The sequence below is a fragment of the Grammomys surdaster genome, unplaced genomic scaffold, assembly GCF_004785775.1.
Source record: "Grammomys surdaster isolate TR1022 unplaced genomic scaffold, NIH_TR_1.0 185, whole genome shotgun sequence".
NCBI classification, from domain to species: Eukaryota; Metazoa; Chordata; class Mammalia; order Rodentia; family Muridae; genus Grammomys; species Grammomys surdaster.
The window spans coordinates 9,932,457-9,953,577 of NW_021604630.1; the positions used below are offsets into that span (position 1 = coordinate 9,932,457).

At 44.1% G+C, this 21,121-nt stretch overlaps 1 protein-coding gene across 3 annotated transcripts in view; it reads right to left on the reverse strand.

Annotated features, from left to right (window-relative positions):
• The window catches only part of Rbpms (RNA binding protein, mRNA processing factor), a 159,052-nt gene that overhangs the window by 87,027 nt on the left and 50,904 nt on the right, over nucleotides 1-21,121 (reverse strand). For all 3 annotated transcript variants that reach the window (XR_003711479.1, XM_028768157.1, XM_028768156.1), the window contains exons 2-4: nucleotides 4,551-4,628; nucleotides 2,400-2,438; nucleotides 714-776 (exon numbers count right to left, since the gene is read on the reverse strand). Coding sequence is in view for 2 of the 3 variants with exons in the window: in XM_028768157.1 (XP_028623990.1) it covers nucleotides 714-776; nucleotides 2,400-2,438; nucleotides 4,551-4,628 (180 nt within the window). In the remaining variant the exon portion in view is untranslated. The remainder of the gene's footprint in view (nucleotides 1-713; nucleotides 777-2,399; nucleotides 2,439-4,550; nucleotides 4,629-21,121) is intronic.

Consider the following 21,121-nt stretch of genomic DNA (forward strand, 5'->3'; position numbering starts at 1 on the left):
CGGGGCTACACAGAGAAACCCTGTCTCGAAAAACAAAACAAAGTGTGTGATCTGTTTTTATATTTTGATTTTACATAGGATTATAGTTTTAAAACTTGCCATGAGCCTCAGAGATGTTGAGCTTTGCACCTTTAAACAGTGTTGAGACTGACAGACTATGAGAACTTTTTTTTTTTTTACTCCATGTAATTTTGTATTCTGTGGCTCCAAGCCCATGGGGAGAGAGTGGAATGTGGGAATTTGAATAGGAATGGCACACAGGGGCTCCATGCTTGAAGGCTCAGTCACCAGGGACTCGAACTCTTTTAAAGGATTAGAAGGACTAAGAGGTGTGGCCTTTCAGAGGAAGCCTGTCACTGGAGGACGGGCTCTCCATCTCCCTGCTATCTGTGGATCTGGGTATGGCTCTCATCGGCTGCTTCAGCGTTATGTGTGCTGCCGAGCTCCCCTTCAAGGTGGAGGAACCGTGTTCTCGTCTCTTCACAGCAATAGAGCAGTGGCTAAGACACTCTTCTCATTATATTGCTTGTCTCTTTAATGGCGTTTAGGGGACAGAAGGCAGGTGTAGCTTGTTAGGGCTGCTGCAGCCCAGGCTTTGACACTAACAACTCCAGTGACACTCCATGAGGCCTCTGATCTACTGGGGTTCCATTACCTAAAGTACCTGAGGAAACGCACACCGCCAGTGACGGACCAGAGCGATGCACACTTACGTTCAAAGCGTTCTTTGCGGCCTCTGCTTCTGAGCGACTGTCGAAACTGACAAAGCCTACGGGCTGAGGGAAAGAGAGAGAAAAATTAAGACAAAAACAAAAAAAACCCAAAAAAAACAATAACAACTCAAGGGACATCTGCTTTCCAGGTCGAGGGTGGCATCTAACTGAAGAACCAAGAAAAAGAAATGACCACAGGCAATGGGTAGAAATGAGAAAGCCAATCCCAACGATCAGGATATGATAATGGCTTAACCAAATTTCTCACGTGAGTCAAAGGGAACATGAGGGCAGTTCCACAAGGGCACAGCCAAGAATTTATAGAGAATCAAGTTTGTTTGTTTGTTTTTTGAGACAGGGTTTCTCTGTGTAGCCCTAGCTGTCCTGGAACTCACTCTGTAGACCAGGCTGGTCTCTAACTCAGAAATCCGCCTGCCTCTGCCTCCCAAGTGCTGGGATTAAAGGCGTGTGCCACCACTGCCCGGCGAGAATTAAGTTTTTTAAAAGGGAGAAAAAAGAACAAAAACAAACCAAAAAAAAAAAAAACCAAGAACAAAAAACAAACCAGGAAGTGGAAGGCAAGCAGCAGTGAATGGGAGGGGGAGGGGGATCTGGGTTGGAGAGGCCCTGAGTGTTCTGATCACATTCACTGTACCTCAGCTTATTCATCTTTTAAATGCAGAGAGAAAGTGAGTCACGGTTTGCTTCACTGTAAGTTCAAGGGATTTAATGACACAGAGGAAGCAGCCCCGTGCTTTCGATGCCCAACGGAAGCTACAAAGTGAGTCTTGCGTCTCACAGCCAGACCGCGCCTTCTAAGACACGTCACATTTACAGGCATGGAAGGACACTGCGCAAAGTAACAGGCTTCTTTTACCTCTTTCCTTGGGTAGGCTGCCTGACGGTCTAGTTCATCTCTGTTATAGCAGAGGTTATGTGACTCATCAAGAAGCTTCAGAGATAAGACACATTTAGACAGTCTCTAAGAACCCTGTCAATCACCACCTCTAGCCTGTCCTTGCTACACTTCACTGCATAACTGGATTCATCTGTTCTGTTGGGTTTTTCGTTTGGATTTGAGACCGGGTTTCACTGTATAGCCCTGGCTACTCTGGAACTCACTCTGTAGACCAGGCTGGCCTTGAACTCACGGAGATCCACCTGCTGGGATTATAGATACGTGTGACCACCACACCACCTGGCTTTTCATCTGTGCTTTTATAGGTTTGGTGGAGACGATTATTTACTGTACAATTATTTACCATATAATATTCCTATGTAAATAACGAAATATTCCATGAAGAGAACCAGGCAAGAATTGTGATTAGGGCTGCAGAGATGGCTCAGCAATTAAGAGCACTGAGAGGACCCACATTTGATCCCCAACACCAACATGTAGCTCACAACTTTAACCCTGGGGACTTATGCCCTCTTCTGACTTCTGTGGACAATGATTGAAGAGACGGTGCACATGAGCAAGGAAACCATCCATATATGTATATGTGCGTGCGGATATACAGTATGTATGTATGTATGTATGTACATACCATTTTCCTATACTAATTCTAAATCAAGTTTGCCTTTAATTCTGATAACACATAGATCAAAATCCCAGCTGAAACAAAAGACTACTTATTGGGCTTGATTAGCAAACGGTGACCATTTTTAGCTGTTCTACATCCTTACCTGTTTTGACGTGAGCTTTATGAGAGAACCTTCATAGCCCTGAAAGACAAAGACCAGGTTCAGAAGAGGAGCGAGCGTTACAATTCCATCCTGCTCAAATAAAACGAGTCTTTAAACCTCCAGAGTTAGTTGGAGAAACACATCACTGGCAGACACCAGACACAGAGTGGGTTGGGAGTAGCTCACTGGAGAGTGTTTGACCAGCATACACAAAGCCTTGGGTTTAGTCCCGAATACTCCCAAACAAAGCAAAACAAAACAAAACAAAAACAAAACCGATAACCATATGAAAACTACCAGGAAGGGCTGAGTAGGGGAGACAGCATTCTAGTGAGCTCTCATTGCTTAATGAGACGACAAGTTTCCATGGTGGAGTCTAACGGGCACATGAAATACACTCCTATGCTTCTGTTCCAGTTCATCTTTGGAAGCTGGGAGGCATTCCTGTCTTTCTTTAGCTCTCTTTCAGTCCTCCTGGATACTCAGGAGAGAAATTAGTACTTCTAGAAATATCTATGACTGGTAGAATGCACTGACAGGTGACACAAGGGGAAACACACAGATTATCAGTGAGGAGACAGACTCACCGAGCAGGGTCAACTGCCCTGGGCCATAATTAAAAGAGGGAGGCTAGGGATATTGCAAAGTCCTGACTTCAGCATTGGGGTTTCTAAGGATAGTACTGGGACTGATTGATCCTTCTGTCTTTCCCAACAGAAACCTGAGTTGCCAACTAGCTACTGTAAACATTTACATCCAAGGCCTTGAGTGCAGGTCTCCAAGACAGTCCTAATTCACAGCACTGCCTCTTCCTATTTCCCAAGGGGCTCTTTCTCTTAAAAATCCCAGAGATTGCAAACCTTGAAAGCCTCAAATGCCAAGGGCAAACAGTATTTCACTCAGTTAAGACAGCACTAAGAATGATCACAAACAGGAACCAAATGGTTTCTCTCTGCTGTCATTGTTACTGATGCATTATGGGAATGGCTATCTACCTTTCCACACACGGTGCCTTCTTGACACAGCAACTGTACTCTCGAATTTGTGGGTCATATCTGGCTGTTCCCTGAATCAGTCTCCTTCCCAACTCTCGTGTGTTCTGCTGCCTTATCCCTCCCAAGCTGAATCCTGTTTCTCAACTGTCCTTCCGTTAGGACAATCTTCCATCAGAAACCAAAGCCATCACCATCTCTTAACTGTAAGGCTGTCCCATAACAAGCCTCAACACTCTTCCTGCTGCTAACAAAACCTCGCTTAACTCACAGGTCCTGAATTCATGGTGCCCTCCAGGCCATATTCTGGGTCTGAAAGGCCTTCAAAGTTTTGTCTTGAGAGCATAGTTACTCCGGTTTCCGCCCAACTTTCAATCCCCAACAACATTCACTATCTCTAAGGTGACTGCATTTCCATAGGAACGACAGGAAACTCCCTTAGACAGCTCATTAAATACCAGGCAAAGATTTCCCTTCAGTTCATACAAAGTTAGCCTGTAACACTTTGTTTTGTTGAACACTTGAAGCCCAAGGTTCTTAACAATGCGTATTCATGCTCACACAGAACTGTCAACAGTGCCATTTCAGTGAATAAAGCACCATCCATGAACAGGGCTCAAAACACATCGCTGCATTTCAAATATGAAAGTGTAATAAGTAGTTTATACCATCGGTGGTGAGGGGAGTGCTGGGGAAATCAAACCCAGGATCTTATACCATTAGGTAAGTGCTCTACCAGAGAACTAGCGTATTTCTGACTCAGTCTGGAACTCTAATGCTCTGCCATTAGGGGAATGCCTCTGACTAGAGGTTACTGATGCTGAGCAACATGGACTAGAAAATGCTGGGACCAGCCACCTCTCCACAGCAGTGAGAGAACAGACTGCTGGGAGTGTATTGTCAGAGACCAAAGGACAATGATAGTCTACCTCCACACACATACACATATACACATACATACATATATATACACATATATGCATACACATAAACACACACACATACACACATACATATATACACATACATACACATAACATACGCATACACACATACACATACGTATATACACACATAAACACACACACATAATCTGTTACAGGGCACTTTCCCAAACACATTCCCACTCTAAGGCCACGATGAAGCATTCACTAAGTACCTTGAATGGTCTGAAGAGCAGGTACAGCTCTCGGGGCTTGATGTCCAGAGGCAGACCGCTGACGAATAGGGTCCGGACCTAGAAAATAAACGTAACAGGAGAGTGGTCAAGGGTGTAGAGAACCCAGAGGCTACCTTTCATCTTAAATCTCAACAGACCCCCGACTCTTCTAACAATGCTCTTTCTATGCCACGATAAAAGGAAGCTGCGTGTCATTTTAGTATTAGTTTAAAACGGTATCATGAGGATAATAGTTTTCCCGATCTTCTTCCACAACAACAGGACAAACTTGAAAGAAAACTCAAGTTTTGATTTCTCTTGCTTCAGTCTCTCGCCACTATGTCCCTTGGTGGTGTTAATTACCATTATTTTAACAAGCGTAAAAGTACTGAGATTAAGTCAAGCACACCTACACAAGAGCCTGCAAGGTAACCACTCTGTTCTTCTCACTGCCTGCTGTTTCTCCTGGGTTCTATGACACAACCAACATACACCTTCAAGGTACCTGCCAGGTGCCAATGACAGAAGCCTCCCAACACATTTGGGAACATACATGGAGGGAGACACTGAGCACAAACACTGCTGTCTGCTAAGGGAAACAACAATGACAACCTGCTTCTGACTAAAAATCAGAGAAGGCAAGTTGGACGATGAACTAGAACCTAAAAAGGATTTTGGGGGGGGGGCATCAAGTGGAGGGTAGGAAGGAAGTACGGGTGGGGCAAAGTGTAAGGCAGCACATTCTAGGGGCAGAGTGTGTCAGACTACACAGGAACCTAGGGTCAAACCATCGGGCGCATCAAAAGCTAATGGCTCAGGAACTGATCCAGGCTAGGACTGGCTGCGGAGTAAGCATGGCCTAGTCATCAGCTTGAATACAACATGACTGTGCTTCTCCTCCTTATCAGATACCATGTTCAATCATGAACCATAGGTAAGTGACGGAGAGGGAAACTACATCCTAGATTTCTAACACGTTCCACAGTTGTGTACAGAATCGAAAATCGGTAAGGCCCTTTTATTGGTCCAGCACAGTATGGCGACAGGCCATCTGCATGTCTGCATGCTAGTGGTTCATACATGCTGTTACACAGCAGTCTCAGAATTATGACTGGTTTCTTCAAATTTATTTAAACATCTATGCTACATGTCTTTAAAATGTAGGATTTGTTCAGTTTACACACACACACACACAAACACACACAAATAAATGTACGAAACCATCAAAACTAAGAAAACTCATCATCTTTAATGGTGCCTCCTCTGTCTTGCTTCACAGAGCAGGTAAGCCTTGAACTCACAACTCTTATTCTTTTAATCCTCCCTCCTATCCCTGTTCCACCAACCCCAGGCATCCACTGTGCCTACTGATGAATACACATGCTCCAAAGTCAAAACAGCATCACAAGATAGAAGTGCCGAGTTTGTCTCGGTTCACTGCTGTTTATATAAAGCTAATTTCATCCACATTGATTTCTGTCTGAAGTCCAGTCATCCCTTCTTACTGAGTAGCATTCTGTTATATGGATATACCGGTTCATTTCTCCATAAACCTGTTGATACAGGTTTAACTTAAAAATGAAATTCTCCTTCCTTGTTTTATGCCTCAGAGCATTGCAAATGTGCTCTGAGTTCTTTAGACACACACGCGTGTGCTTTGCTGCTGTTCGGTGGAGTAGTCTAATACAGTCAATTAGGTCAAGTTTGTTGACCAAACTTCTTATGTGTTTTTCCTTTCTTCTTCCGACTCCGACACAAAGACAGCTCCTGAGGAGAAGGAGAAATTGCTGACAGCTGGGTGAGGGAACGCTACTACCCAGATGCTCACCTGCCTTCTCATGGAGCAAAACAGAATATGAGCTGGGTGGTTCTAATGGGGACAGCCTGGGCAAGAGAATTAAATTACCCCTAACCTCAAGGACCTGCCACTTCCTAACTCTGTGCTGAGTGTGGACTGGATGGAAGGTTTGCACAGAAACTACGGATGTGCAGGCCTGTTACTTAACAGGACACCGTTTGCCCAGGAGTAGAGCCTGCTATGGGATACACTGGTTAGATTTGGGGAGTTCACTCAACAAATTAAGTTAAATTTCTAATACTGTTCTAAAGAAAAAGGTTTTACAGACTTGGCAGGCAATTTACCAACAACACAGTAGATACCTGGAGATCGTGAACAAAAGACAATATATATATCAAGGTTCATTTAAAACAGAATAGTGTATTACACCACCAATGAAAAAAAATAGGTACAAAAACAGGGTGTCAAGAAGGCTCAGCAGGTAAAGCCACTTGCTACCAAACCTAACCATTCGTATTCTAGAAAGAACCATCTTCCCTAAGGTGACTTCTGACTCGCCCGTGCGTGTGCTTGCACATATACAAGAGAACAGATGAAAAAATAGAAAATGTGCAAGGAAAAGATATCGTTTGGTTTCAGCACTTCAAGAGGGAAGAATCTTTTAGGATACAGATGCAAGCGTCTACGATGAGCTCAGAGTGGTAGAAGGGCCTCAGTGGTTACAACAGCTTCCGTTTTTCCTCATTTTACATTATACTTGAAGGTGTTTGGAGTTTTTGCTTTTAGACGGGGTTTCATGTACCCCAAGCTGGCCTCAAACTATGCAGCTAAGGCTAACCCAGAAGATAGGGTTAGGGGTCAGAGTCTGGGTATTGTTAGGGGTAGCTGTCAGATTAGGGTAGAGTAGGGGTAAGGAGAGGGGTAAGGTTAAGGTAAGGGTGAGAGTTAGGGTTCGGGTTAACATTCTTCATCCACCTCCGAAGTGCTGGTATTATAGACATGCCCCGCATTATGCTCGGATTAAACACTTCAGGTTTTTGTTAAGCTGAGGATTGCCTTGATTACTTGCTTTGTCTTAAGACAGTTAAGAGAGGTTGGTAACTGTACTAACATAAATTGTCTTCTTTGTGGAGGAAGCCTTAGGTAAATATTCTGGATTTGACAGGCTTTTGTTCAAATGTTCTAGTAAGAAACTGCCATATATGGGAGAGGAAGAAAAACCACCTCTTGCTATGCCCAAGTGCGCAAGTAACTTATAAACACAAGAGGCTCAAAACCAACTCTTGATTAAGTTGTGCGCAACTAACAAAAGACTGGTGTTTCAGGTCAACATGGACAATATGGTGTTCCCTAGAGTCTAGGGAAGCTCACTCCGTCTCAGAAGCCTACCTCACCATCTGGGGTCTCTCATACCTTTACCACGACCGAACAGTGGAGGAAACTGATAAGGGAAAATAATTCTTGAATATTTGCATTGTACATTGCCATTCAACTAAAGGCCACTAGCTTCAAGAGGATGATATGCTTACAATCTAGTCTGCTCCAGATTTGGTAAACTTAACTGGCCTCATTTTTAAAAAGGAGGAGGAAGGAGGAGGGGAAAGAGGGGTGGGAAGAAAGGGAGGGAGAACGAGGGAGGAGGAGGGATAGAAGAGAAAGAAAATCTAGATAACAAGTGGAAAAATAACTCTGTAAATCTCAGTTGTACTTTCCTATGTCAACCAGGGAAAGAATCACAAGATTTAAGACACGTCTCATCAGCGCACTCAGTCTGGGTCGGGACATAGGGACATAGCAGTGCACTGCAATCAGAAAGACAAGATCCTCACTGCGGGGAGCTTACTGCCGCAAACTCAACAATCATCAATGGCAGCATAAGTTTAGCTCTGTCACATGGTGGCCCAACGGGAACCAGAGAGATAAAAGGTTTATACTCCAAATAATCCCTGACCCCTCCCCTCAAAGGAAGGCTGCTGAGTGAACTCTGCAGTAGTCCTTAATTTACCAGCCCTGTCTCTGAACACAGATGTGCTGGGCACCATGCCTTCAACATCCCAGATGTTCCCTTTATAAAACACAGGAAAGGGCGTCTCTTAGTCAAGGACAAAGAGAAGTTCAAGAGATGACGCCGGTGACAGATATGTCCCAAAGAGGCTCTAATGGATCCTGTGGGCTCGACTTTCAGTTTTGTCCCAACAAGGCTAAAGATTTGACAGAAGAGACTCTGCTCTGTGTTAGACAGAGGAACACTCCTGCCTTAGCCACTATCTAGAATTACTGCAGAGGCCACGGCTGGGCTGTAGGTAAAAGCCACCAATCGGTCTCTGGTGTGAGTATCACTTCCTTATTGGAAAAACACAGCATCATTTTAGTGACTGACTTCTTACTTGATAAACTTCACAAGTCACTGAGCAAGTCTGAAGCTTGCCTGGATCAGAAGACTGGTACACACTCTGAAAAGACAAAGTCGCTGTTTGTGACAAAGAATATGTTTCACATGAGGAGGGTAGGTAAGATCCGGAGCAGTGGGGAAGGCTTAATTCTAGCACATGGTAATGTTCATCTGTAACCAGTGGTCACAACCTTACAACGGCTTTCACGACCTCCTCCACGTGTATCACGCTACAGAAAAAGGCCAATTTTCACTTTCTAAAGGCCTGGAGTAGCCCTCGATCAAATTTTCAACATTCTCTAAAATTACCTTTTTTTCTTCTTGACAGGGTCTTACGGTGCAGTATAGGCTAGCCTCAAATTTACAACCCTCCTACCTCACTCTCCCAAACTGGGAACACAGGCACGGTTCAGCACATGGGGACTCTGAGTACCAGATCTGTGTGTGTACACGTGCTCTTGAATGTGTGGACTCACGTGGCAGTCAGAGAATAACATTTATGAGCTGGTTCTCCTGGCACCATGCAGGTCCCTGGAATTGAACTTGGGACATGCGGCTTGACATCATGTGCCTTCAATCAGAACCAACTCATTTGCCTTTCAATTTGAATTGGCCAGTTCATTTCCCTTTCCCATATAACTGGTCTATACAAACCTCTAAATGTGCTGTATGAATCATTCCTCTGTAAAAACTATTATTTTAGAAGCAAGATACAAAGGAATGATCTCTCTCAGGTTACAAAAAAGATTCCTTTTTGCAGTGTGTCACACGGTAGGAGGCACAGAGGGTGCAAGTGTCTCTGGGCTGATTTATGAGCCTTCAAATACATGCACACCCAAAGCGCATAGGTATTTGCTCGTCAAAAGGTTCCGAAGACGACACGACAAACAAGATGAAGTGACGAATTCCCCAGTCATGCTGCACAGTGTCAGCAGTTAAAACACCAATGACCAATTCCTCCATGTGACAAGCAGGCATAAAAGATTAGTATGTATTAACCTCTCTCCTCCGATAAAATTAAGCATTAAAAAAAAAATTGCATGTCATAGATTGCTAGGGGTGCCAGAATGACCACAAATTCAAAGCCAGCATTGTACACATACGTCCCAGCCTCAAACAAACAAGCAGATGTAGACCGTTAAGAGACAAGACCACAAGGGGGGCGGGAGATGTGGGACACACTCGGGTGTTCAGGAAAATACCATTTCTAAAACACACACAGAAAACTATGTGTCTACTTCTGTTCTTGGACACCCCACCCCTAGCCCCCATTTTTCTGTTCATTCTTGATCCATGAGGTCAGGCCTACCTAGCAAAAAAGGAAAAACAAAAAACAAACAAACAAACAAAAACATTTCTATGACAAGAAAAAAAAACACCCGCATTTGTGTAACATGACTCGAATTTCAACTCTGACCACAAGTCAGTTTTTCCTTTCGTTTTGCTTTGTTTTGTTTTCCAGGTTGGCCTGGAATTAGGTAGCTGAGGGCAACCTTGAATTCTTGATCCTCCTGCTTTTGTGTCCCAAGTGCTGCCATTACAGGCATGCACCGGTAAAGTCAGTGTTCTGAACATCTACATCTGAGACAAAAACAAAACCATATCAACCAAAAAAAAAAAAAAAAAAAAAAAAAAAAAAAGTCACTGAGTTACAGCCCAAGGTGCAGGGCCATTCTGGTACCAGTCAGAAGATGTTCTTGCTTTAAGACTGGCCAATTACTCCGAGACCAGTGAGAGGCTGGGCAACACAAAGTCTTTACAACTGATACAAAGAGATTCACTTAGGATGTGGTAGTGCACGCCTTTCATCTCAGCACTGGGAAAACAAAGACAAGTGGGTCTCTGGGAATCTCAAGCCAACCAGATGTAGTCAGGGCTACACAGAGGGCCCATCCCTTGAGAGGAGAGGAGGGGAGAGGAGAGAGAGAACTGAGGGGGGAGGGAGGGAGGGAGGGAGGGAGGGAGGGAGGGAAGACGAGGGTGAGCAGTCGCATAAGCCGAGGAGTACTAGCCATGTCAGTGAAGGATTTTCAATGGCTTTTTCTCTTTTGGCTTCCTAGTCATGTGTTGACACTATGAAAATTGATTACACACAAGTAATAAAATGGTCTCCTGGGCATTTAATTCTAATTACAGACAAACAGAAAGTGACCAGTCTTTTGTCAAGCTCCAGTTCCTTCCTAGAAGAATTTTTAAAGATCATTTATGTACACGAACACTTTAACCACATGTACGGATGTACATCGTAAGCATGCCTGCTGTCTACGGAGATCGGAAGAGAACGTCAGATAATCTCAGAACTGGAGTGACAGGTGACTGTGGGGATGCACTGTGGGTGCCGAGAACCAACTCCAGGTCCTCTGTGCGAGCGACGAGTACTTTGAACCTCTGGCTCATCTCTGCAGCTCCAACTCTAGTTTTTCTTTTTAAAGATTTATTTATTTTATGTATGAGTACACCGTCGCTGTCTTCAGACACACCAGAAGAGGGCAAGCCCTTTCCTAGTTTCCTATGTTTGCAATTTTTACAGATTCTCGTGTGAAGATGATAAACACTTTGTGTAGTTCCTGGGGATGTCTCACAAACCCAGTTGGTGCTGGAGTGAAGTACCTCCAGAGGACTTTGTCTACCACCGCCGTCAGAAGGGAGCAGCATCGGCGTACGCCTGCTATTCCATGAAGGTCCTTTCCGTGACCATAGACATCCGTGTTCTGTCTGAGTTAGACACACAGCAGGGGAATCCAGATATAGGCCTGAAGATAGCTCAGTCCGCAAAGTGCTGCTTCACAAGCATGAAGACCTGAATTTGGTCCCCAGATCCATGGTTAGGGTTCAGGGGCTGGAGGTGGGTTGAGTTGGGTTTGTTTGAAGGAGCTGAGGCTAGATAAAAAAAGAGGGGCTTGCAAGCCCTGCACTGACAGGATAGATCCCTGAGGCTCACTGGCCAGTAAAGTTAACCAAATAAAGGACACGGACATGGACAGACACAAACACACACACACACACACACACACACAGAGCCTAATAGAAATGGAAACATATGCTGGGCTGTGGTGGCACATGCCTTTAATCCCAGCACTTGGGAGGCAGAGGCAGGTGGATTTCTGAGTTTGAGGCCAGCCTGGTCTACAGAGTGAGTTCCAGGACCGCCAGGACTACACAGAGAAACCCTGTCTCAAAAAAACAAAAACAAAAACAAAACAAGAAAGAAAAGAAAAAAAGAAATGGAAACATAACAAAGAGAAAATAAAGTATCAATGGTTTTTTACATGAATTTTAGAGGTGTGTTCTATCAATTAAAAACAAAATCACCTGGGACCGATTTGCTTGTCTGCTTCTGGACAAGAAACGTCACCTCTCCATTCTGAAATTCCTTTAAGACATGCCTACCATTCTCTGATACTCTTTTCAAGATGCAATTTTTTTCTTCATTCGTTTTTGAAATAGGGCTCATCTTACTGTGAAGCCCCAGTTAACTCGGACCTCAAAGAGAGCCACCTGCCTCTGCTTCAACCTCAGGAGTACAATTAACAGCTTACGCCACCATGCCTGAAGGACAGACGCTGTAATTCTTTACTTCATAACTTTGTAACATTCTTTATGTGTTTTATGCCTTATTTAAGATCCATAACCGACTGTATCGTCTCATACATAAAAAAAAAATATGACAAGAGCAATGTTGTTGAGAAACAGAGCCCCACACATGCTGGTGGCGTGATTACTCCAGAAACGTCCGACGGTCTCTTATTAAATTGCAATTACCATGCAACCAACCTAGCAGCTAACTACCTCATGGTGATTCACATCCTTTGTTTTTGGGTTTGGTTGGGGTTTTTTGAGATACAGTTTCTCAGTGTATAATCCTGGCTGTCCTAGAATTTGTTCTGTAGACCAGGCTGGCCTTGAACTCAAGGATCTGAGGGTCCCTCCCAAGTGCTGGGATTAAAGGCATGTACCACCACTGCCCAGCTCGGTGATCCAACTTCTAACAAAAGAGAATAGGGCAGTCAGACAAAAAGGATGGTGTGGCTTTCACAGAGTCTGTTCTGTTCCTTTAACAAGTGCTCAGGGGGAGCAGGCGAGCTGTCAAGGTGTAATTACACTCAACAGTTGCTATAAAGAGGGCGCCCTCTGGGAAAGGGTTAGATCCCCGAGGCTGGTGAGGGTTAGATGCCTCTGCGGATCTTGAGACCTTGGTCTAGACCTGAGTAGCCAAGCTGTTCTTGAATTCCTGGCTCTCATCACCTGCCATGTGTTTTACGCTGTTATGTTTCGGATCACTTTTTTTTAGGTGTTAAAGAGTAAAAGGAATCAATTTATGTGAAGTAAATAGTATACATATAAAGAATATACATATAAAGAATATACATATAAAGAATAAGGCAACAGCAGGAGCTTCCCCTCTTCCTGTGATTGGCCTGCAGTGGTCTGTGTGTGAAAAGGGCTCAATACGTTCTGGAGCAAAACAACAACAAAAAGCTGCGGAACCATGCAAATCAAGAGGCTCAAATCTCAGTGCTCTCTAGAAGAACAATACCCAGGCCATCATGGTATGTATATCCAAAAGGCCGCCAAGTATGAAAGATATTGTAAAGAAGCCATGTGTGCTGCCAGTTATGGGGTATAATGGTGACGTCAGTAGGTGTGCCCAGATCAAAGACTGGGGCCACAGGGTTGGTGGCCCAAAGCCAGAGTTGATTTTTTGTTTGTTTGGGGTTTTTTGGGTTTTGGCTACAATATGCTTGAAGTTACAGAGTAATGCTGAACTTACGGGTTTGGATGTAGGTTCTCTGGATACTGAACAAATACAGGGGATAAAAGACCTGAGATGTGCCGTCAAACTAGAGTCTATGAGCCCCCGACCACAGAGATGATTTATCATCACTGAAAAGGGATAAACTAGGGCTGGTGAGATGGCTCAGCAGTTAAGAGCACTGACTGCTCTTCCAGAGGTCCCAAGTTCAATTCCCAGCAACCACATGGTAGCTCACAACCATCTGTAATGGGATCCGATGTTCTCTTCTGGTGTGACTAAAGGCAGCTACAGTGTACTCATACACATAAAATAAATAAATCTTTAAAAGAGGAAGGAAGGAAGGAAGGAAGGAAGGAAGGAAGGCTAGAGAGAAGGGATAAACTAACTGTTCTAATGCGAGAAGAGGAAAGGCTAGAGATATCCCAGAAGACAATGAAGGAGCAAAGCTTACAGCACAGGGTTAAATTCCTTACAAATAGATGCAAATAAAAGCTTAAAAATAATACAAACAACGTAGCTCACAGAAACTGAGTTAGCACCTCCCATTTTGTGAATGCTGTTTTCACTCATTTACCATTTTCTCCCTCCGTCTCCCTCTCTCTCCAGGAATTGGCTCTCTCCTTCCATCTGTGGCTTCCAGCGATGAACTCAGGCTGTCAGGCTTGGCACAAACACCCTTACCCACTGAGCCATCTTACTGGCAAATTTTTAAACCACCTAGACAGTTTCTAAAGCTGTTCTTTCCAACTGGGAAAGAATTTTCAAAATTGTCAGAACCTAGGGGCATGTGAAAGATCTTTTTAGGGCAGACATGATCTGGCCCGTCAGTGACCTCTGGAATCCAGTTGTGCCAGCCCAGCTCTGACTGGAACACAGATGAAGATACGTGCGGGCAAAAACAGCTCTCACCGTGCCAGAGACTCATTCTAATATGACCAAATAAAGACACGACCAACAACTTCCCACATGTGCGGTCTTGCTGAGCCAAAGCCTGTCAATCACTCATCCAAGTGGCCAAATCTAAGCCATTGCCATTTATTTGGACCTCGTGGAAGAATGTTTAAATCATCTACGTATAATAAAAGAATTCCATCAGAAAGCCGAGACAGCATATGAAAGGACATTATGCCCACTGTTAAGAAGACGGATCTTTTTAGTAAGGTCACCGCCATAATATAAAACCTTTTCTACATCTCAGAGAGATTGGCTGGCCTCTACCTCCCGAGTGCTGGGTGTATGCCACCATGCCTAGCTATGTGTAAATTTCAACAACTTGAAAATCTCAAACCATACAGTGCATGATTAACGATGGATCTATACATGTAAGTAACAGATCCAAAAACACATCAGACAGAGGTACCCTGTATCTCTCTGTGTCATGTCAAGAGATCTCATTCACGGTTACCGGCCAACAACACGACTCGAGTCTTCCCAGGAGTCAGCTTACATCTTGCTGAGTTCAGAAGAATGGAGTAAGACTTTTGAATTTTCAACATTCCCAAGTAAGTCATGTGTTGAAGGCTGAACCCCAATGCAAGAGATCAGAGATGGGCTTGGGGGAAGGGACAAAGATCCGACTTGGTGGATTAATCCACTGACAATCTGAAGACAACAGGGAAGGGCAGAAACAAGGAAATGGGGCTTAGTTAGAGATGCAGGCCTGTGGGGGCATGTCCTTCCAGGGAATGTTGTCCCTGTTCTCTTCCTGGCTGCCATGGAAACAGCCATGCTCTATCAAGGGCACTCTATCAAAATGCCCTGCATTATTTGAGCCCAAAAGCAATATAGTGGCTCAAATATGAACCCAAACCTCTAAGACCACGGGCTAAGGAAAGCCCTCGATTCCAGAAACTGTTTTTGTGTGTATTTATCAATGATGAAAAACTGACCAACAGCACATGAGCTATTTAATTATAAGGAAGTCTGGGTTCACTACATAGTAACAGTTTGTCTCTGCGGTTAAAGCACGTCTGAGAATTAATGTAAAGAAAGGAACTAGGGGTAAGAGATGACAAGACACAGCTGGACGGAGAGGCACACTGCAATCCCAGAACTTGACTGGTGGAAAAGAGAAGATCAGGAGTTCAAGATCATCTTCAGTATGAGCTACAAGAGACCTCCCAGGAGGGAGGTGGGAAGGGGAGTGAAGGGGGATACATAAGTTATATATAACTCCTTCCTGTGGTCCTACCCAAACACAATCCGACACATCCCCATATATTCTGTATTTCATCATTTCCTATTTTAAATCTTAGTTTTCCCCGTACGCAAAATGAACATTTACACATGGCTTGTTTGTAATGTTTTTCAAAAGAAGTTAAGTTTGAAATGATGTATTAGCACCCATTTTTAGAGTCTTAGAAGAACAATGCTCTTGGGAGCCACACCGCCCCCCCCCCAATGAATGTTTAAGAAAATGGGGTCCTGATGTATGTGGAGAGGCACAGCCATGTTGAGGACCAATGCCTCAGACCCATGGGAAGCTGGCACATTTGTGTAAGCACTGACAGAATGCTCTGCCAGATCTTGGAGGATGGTGTTGAGTTTTCAAAAACCACATAAAAACATCCACTTATACCTACCCCACTTGGAGGAGACTGTGGCCATTGGGCTTGCTGGAGTGGGTGGACTTTCAGCCAAGAGTGAATCCCGCACAGGCAGAGAATTAGGTCTGCCTTATGAGAACAGATTTTGCAATTAAGTTTTATGAGCTACTTCTGACTTTGCTTAGGAAAACCGCTAAGCCTCTGCCTGGCGGAATGAATCATGAGCTTTCCTAGTATTTCCATTTAATTCTTTACTGAATATGATGAATAAAAGAAAACAGTCTCCTGAGATGTTCCCTAAATCTCTGAGAAGCTAAGTCTATGTAGGGAGGGCTGTTTCGTTTTATTTTTATTCATTACTAAATATACTGCAATAAGAGAACTCTTCTGGGGCTGGAGAGACGGTTCAGCAGTTAACAGCACTGACTACTCCAGAGGTCCTGAGTTCAATTCCCAGCAACCACACGGTGGCTCACAACCATCTGTAATAGGATCCGATGCCCTCTTTTGGTGTGTCTGAAGAGATTGAGTGTACTCATATACATAAATAAATCTTTAAAAAGAGAAAAGAGAACTCTTCTGAGATACTTCCTAAATTTCTAAAATACTAAACATTTGTGGTTGTTTGTTTATAAAAACTATTTGAGAAGCAGATCCACTAGCCAAGACACAACTGTTACCTAATGACAGCTGAGTATACAATTAACTCACACTTGAGCATTTGCAAGCATCATGCAGGGTTTGTCAAGCAGACGCAGACTCTGATTGGGTAAACTAATGAGGCCTAAGAGTCTGCAAGAATCTACACGAACAGTCTCAACATGAGCTATTGAAAATGAAGACTCCAGTCTCCTTTCCTGCCCCTTCTGGTGACGTGATGGATGCCTTGGGAATCTCACCAGGAATCACTGTTTACATATGGGTGACTGTGGCACCAACTCTGCCAGTCTATAAAATACACTGAGAAACAGAGTAATGTGCATGCTGGCCTGAGTGAGACCCATAGAATCCTGGGATAGTAACCAAGATGGCTTGGCGGGTAAGAGCACTAGCTGCTCCTCCAGGGGACCTGGATTTATTTAATTCCCAGCATCCACATGGCAGCTCCCAAAATATCTTTAACTCCAGTTCTAGAAGATCTGGTATCTTCCCACAGACACACATTCAAGCCAAACATCAATGTACATTAAAAAAAAAAAAAAATCACACCCTAGAATTCACATGAGGGGAGAGAACAGAGTCCTGCAGATTGGCTTCTGGCCTCTATACTTTTGACATACATTAATAAACAAACAAACATGAGAATGTTTAAACCTAGCTTCAGGTTTGATGAGAGACCTATCTGGAGATAAGGAGTGACAGGACTTCATATGTTCCCTAGGATTCTGCACGCACATGCACACACACACACACACACATACTTTTTTTCCTTTCAAGACAAGGTTTCTGTGTAACCCTGGCTATCCTGGAGCTCACTCTGTAGACCAGGTTGGCCTTGAACTCAAGAGATCTGCCTGTCTCTGTCTCCTAAGTGCTGGGATTAAAAGTGTGCACCACCTGCACCATGAATCAATCGCCTGGCCAGAAATTGAATTTTCTTAAGTAGATGATAAAAACTAATAAAGTTTAGTATTTCTTCCCTAGGAGTTTATAAGAATAGGGAAAGAAAAATGTGTGTGTTAAATAAATATGCTGCAAAGCACTGGTACCTGCCACAGACCCAGCCTGCTCTTGGAGACTGGATGCAGGCATCTCAGTAAGAAGAAAAAAAAAAACTGGAAAAGATACTGCAGTTCTAGCTGAGAAACGGTAATGGCTAAATGTGAAAGTGTTCATTTTAGACAGCTATTGTACATACATAAAACACACCAAATACCAAGGGCCAACTTCCCATATAACCTTTGACATAACATACATGGTATCCTATTATATTCGCCCCTAAAGCCCTTCAACACAACGCAAGTAACTAGAGAGTTGGCTGACATCAGAGGCACGAGGATCTCTTAAGTCTTTCGCACCTAGGCATCCTTGTAAAAGTCTAAGATGACAACAGAAGAAATGAGGACCAAGGTTTTTGTTGCTTGTTTGTTGAGACAGGATCTCACTATGCAGGCCTGGCTGGCTTGGGAACAGCTAGGCTCTCTCCGGGGTTCCCTATCAGAACCTTCTGCTTTATTGGGAGGCCAAAAGCAAGACAATGGCTAGACCAAGCATGTCTCAAAGTCAGAGATCCACCTGCCTTCCTTGGCCTCTCAGCACCAGAATCAAAGGTGAGAGCCACCACACCTGCTAATAAAATTTCTGAAGCTCCTTCGGGGAGTTGAAGGAGACCTTACTAGAACTCTAATGATCACGTCTATCTTGTCTAGGTAAAACGCCAGGAAAGAACATTGTCTTACCTCTCACCTATTGACTCTCTGCTGTTCCTCCCGGTTACAGCGAGCATGGTCTGTTAATTACAAGTTGGATGTCTTCTCTGTGAATGATAACACCTAGTACAACCTTCTCTGTATGTACAAACATGAGGTATGGCTAAATGAACCCAGATCTCTTGAGTTCAAGGCCAAACTGGTCTACAGAGTGAGTTCTAGGACAGCCAGGTATTCGTCCCTTCTAGCTCTCTAGTCTGGATTTCATGGACACTCATTTCTGGCCACTTCTGATGGCTCTAAGGGACACTTGTATTGTTTCTATGACAACCAAGGACTAATGTTGTCAGGTGCACGCCCTCATCATTGCCTGCCTAGCTCACGAGACTAATGCAGCCTTGCTGAGATATCTCACAAGAGGAAGACAGATGTGCAGAGAAAGTTGCCTCACGGGCAACTGTGTGTGTCCGCTCCACTGCTTCACTGGAGACTGCCACCTGGCAATGTGACATCTTACTGAGCCTGTTGGAATAGAATACTGGGATCAACATACTAATAGAAAAGAAACACAAAGCCAACCATTATGATCTTAGTACCAGACTAAGGACAATTCTTAGAATAATATTTTCACTGACTTCTCCAGTCCTTAGAAAATGGGATAGATCTGAGCAATTTGATTAGAGACAGACAGACAGACAGAGAACGGGCTACCTGTCTACCTGCATAAGGCCCGCCTCCCAGGCCTGTGCACCTCTCCAGCCTCTCACTTGTACTTTCTTCACAGTGTATCTGCCACCAGCAGACAGTTTCCTGCTGGGAAACATCAGTAAGATGGCAGTTTTCCCTGAGAAGACACTAGACCCATTCACACTTCCAGAGCCTGAAATAATGGGAGGTATTTCCAAAGAGAAAACTGTCTGAAAGGGAGAGAGATAATCATCTGTACTTCCTGTGCAAAACATTCTGGCTGTGCTTGACAGACAACCTTCATATGACCTATATCAAAAAACAAAACAAAAAAAAAAACCCGCCCACTGCAAGTGAAAGACAGCTCAGCCCAGCCTCATCGGCAGCAGCCCTTGACTACAGACCCGGCATCAGTGGCTCAAGCATTCCTGATATGCATCATTCTGAGCATGAGGTTCACTGTAAAGAGGAACAGCCATGACGCAGATTTGTCTGGAGAAGGATGAAAACAAAACCTTCTCAGCCAAGGGCACAGAAATGGCAGGGGGCCCTCAGAGACGTGAAACACTCAGGTCTGAGACGTGAAAGCCTCTGCTACACACCAACTTGTGGGAGAAGAAAAGGTGAGGAAAACAGACTGAACTGTGCCATCTATCTACAGCAGGTGGGTGGTACATACTTGGCAACCCCAGTACTCGGGAGGCTGAGGCAAGAGGATCATCCTGAGTATGGGACCAGCCTGGGCTAGACAGCCGAGGATAGGGAGAAACTCGGTCTTTAAAACCAAACAGGCTGGAGAGGTGGTGGCTCAGTGGTCAAGAGCACAGCTGCTCTTTAAACGGAGTTGCCTTGGTTCCCACAACCCAGGCGTCTCCAGTTCCAGGGGATCTGATGCCCTGATCTGACCTCCATGGGCACCAGGGACACACATGTTGCATACACATACATGCAGGCAAAAGCCATACATATGAAATCATCTTTTTGAAAAAAAAAAAAAATAAAAGAAACACAACAAGGAAGGGGGCGGGGTACTCTGCTCTGCCGTGCATCTAGGGTCTGTCTGAAAAGCCCTGCTTATGTTGGCATATAAATAATTATTCTGCCTCTGGGGTTGCAAAACAGTCCGTGTGTTGTAGTTTAAAAAACTTCATTTTTATTTCATGTGCATGAGTGTTTTGCCTGCACATTTACATGTGGAAGAGGATGATGTTAGATGCCCTGGAACTGGAGTTACAGACAGCTGGGAGGTATTGTTTGGGTGCTAGCAATCGAAGTCCTCCAGAAGAGTTTAGCTGGTTCTCTGAGCAAACTCTCCAGCCCCCTCAATCTGTGTATTTTAAGTATCAAGATATGCTTTAAGCAAATAAAAATAAAATAAGAATTATCAGGTACTTGCTACACTGTTGTGTTTTTCAATCACACAGCTCTGGAGAGGCACAAGTTTACCTGACCAGGCTCCTATCCCATACCTCCAGTCTGAACTGGCCAGAGGCTACTACCAAAGATGCCATTTGCTTTAAACTCAGGAACACCCTGCCAACAATGCAGGGAATGTGTGCTCACACCCGCAGGTCCCTAACACCAAAGTCATTTCCCCATGGTGTCTCTGTCCTGCTTTCTCAAAGTCAAGTTCTGGTGGAGGGAGCAAAAGCAAACAGATCAGGTTAAAACCAGCTGAAACTCAGTCTACCTAATAGGAAACAGCAAACCCAAAGCCCCTCTCTTTATGTCCTCTTCATGCTGGTTTAATTAGCCAACACTCAAGGGATTACATATTTTACCGTTAGGAAAACAACTTTTCATTTTTTGAGACAAGAGACTCCATCCCAAGCTAGCCTTGAACTCCCCACGTAGCCAAGAAGAATGACCTTCTAGATTCCTACTTAGGCCTGACAAGAGCATGTCTGGGTAGTGAGGATCTAAATGACGGTTTAATACACGCCAGCAGGCACGCTACCAACTGAGATATATCCCTTAAACAGTAAACTTCAAAGAGAAAAAAAAATGCTGGCCTTTAATCCCA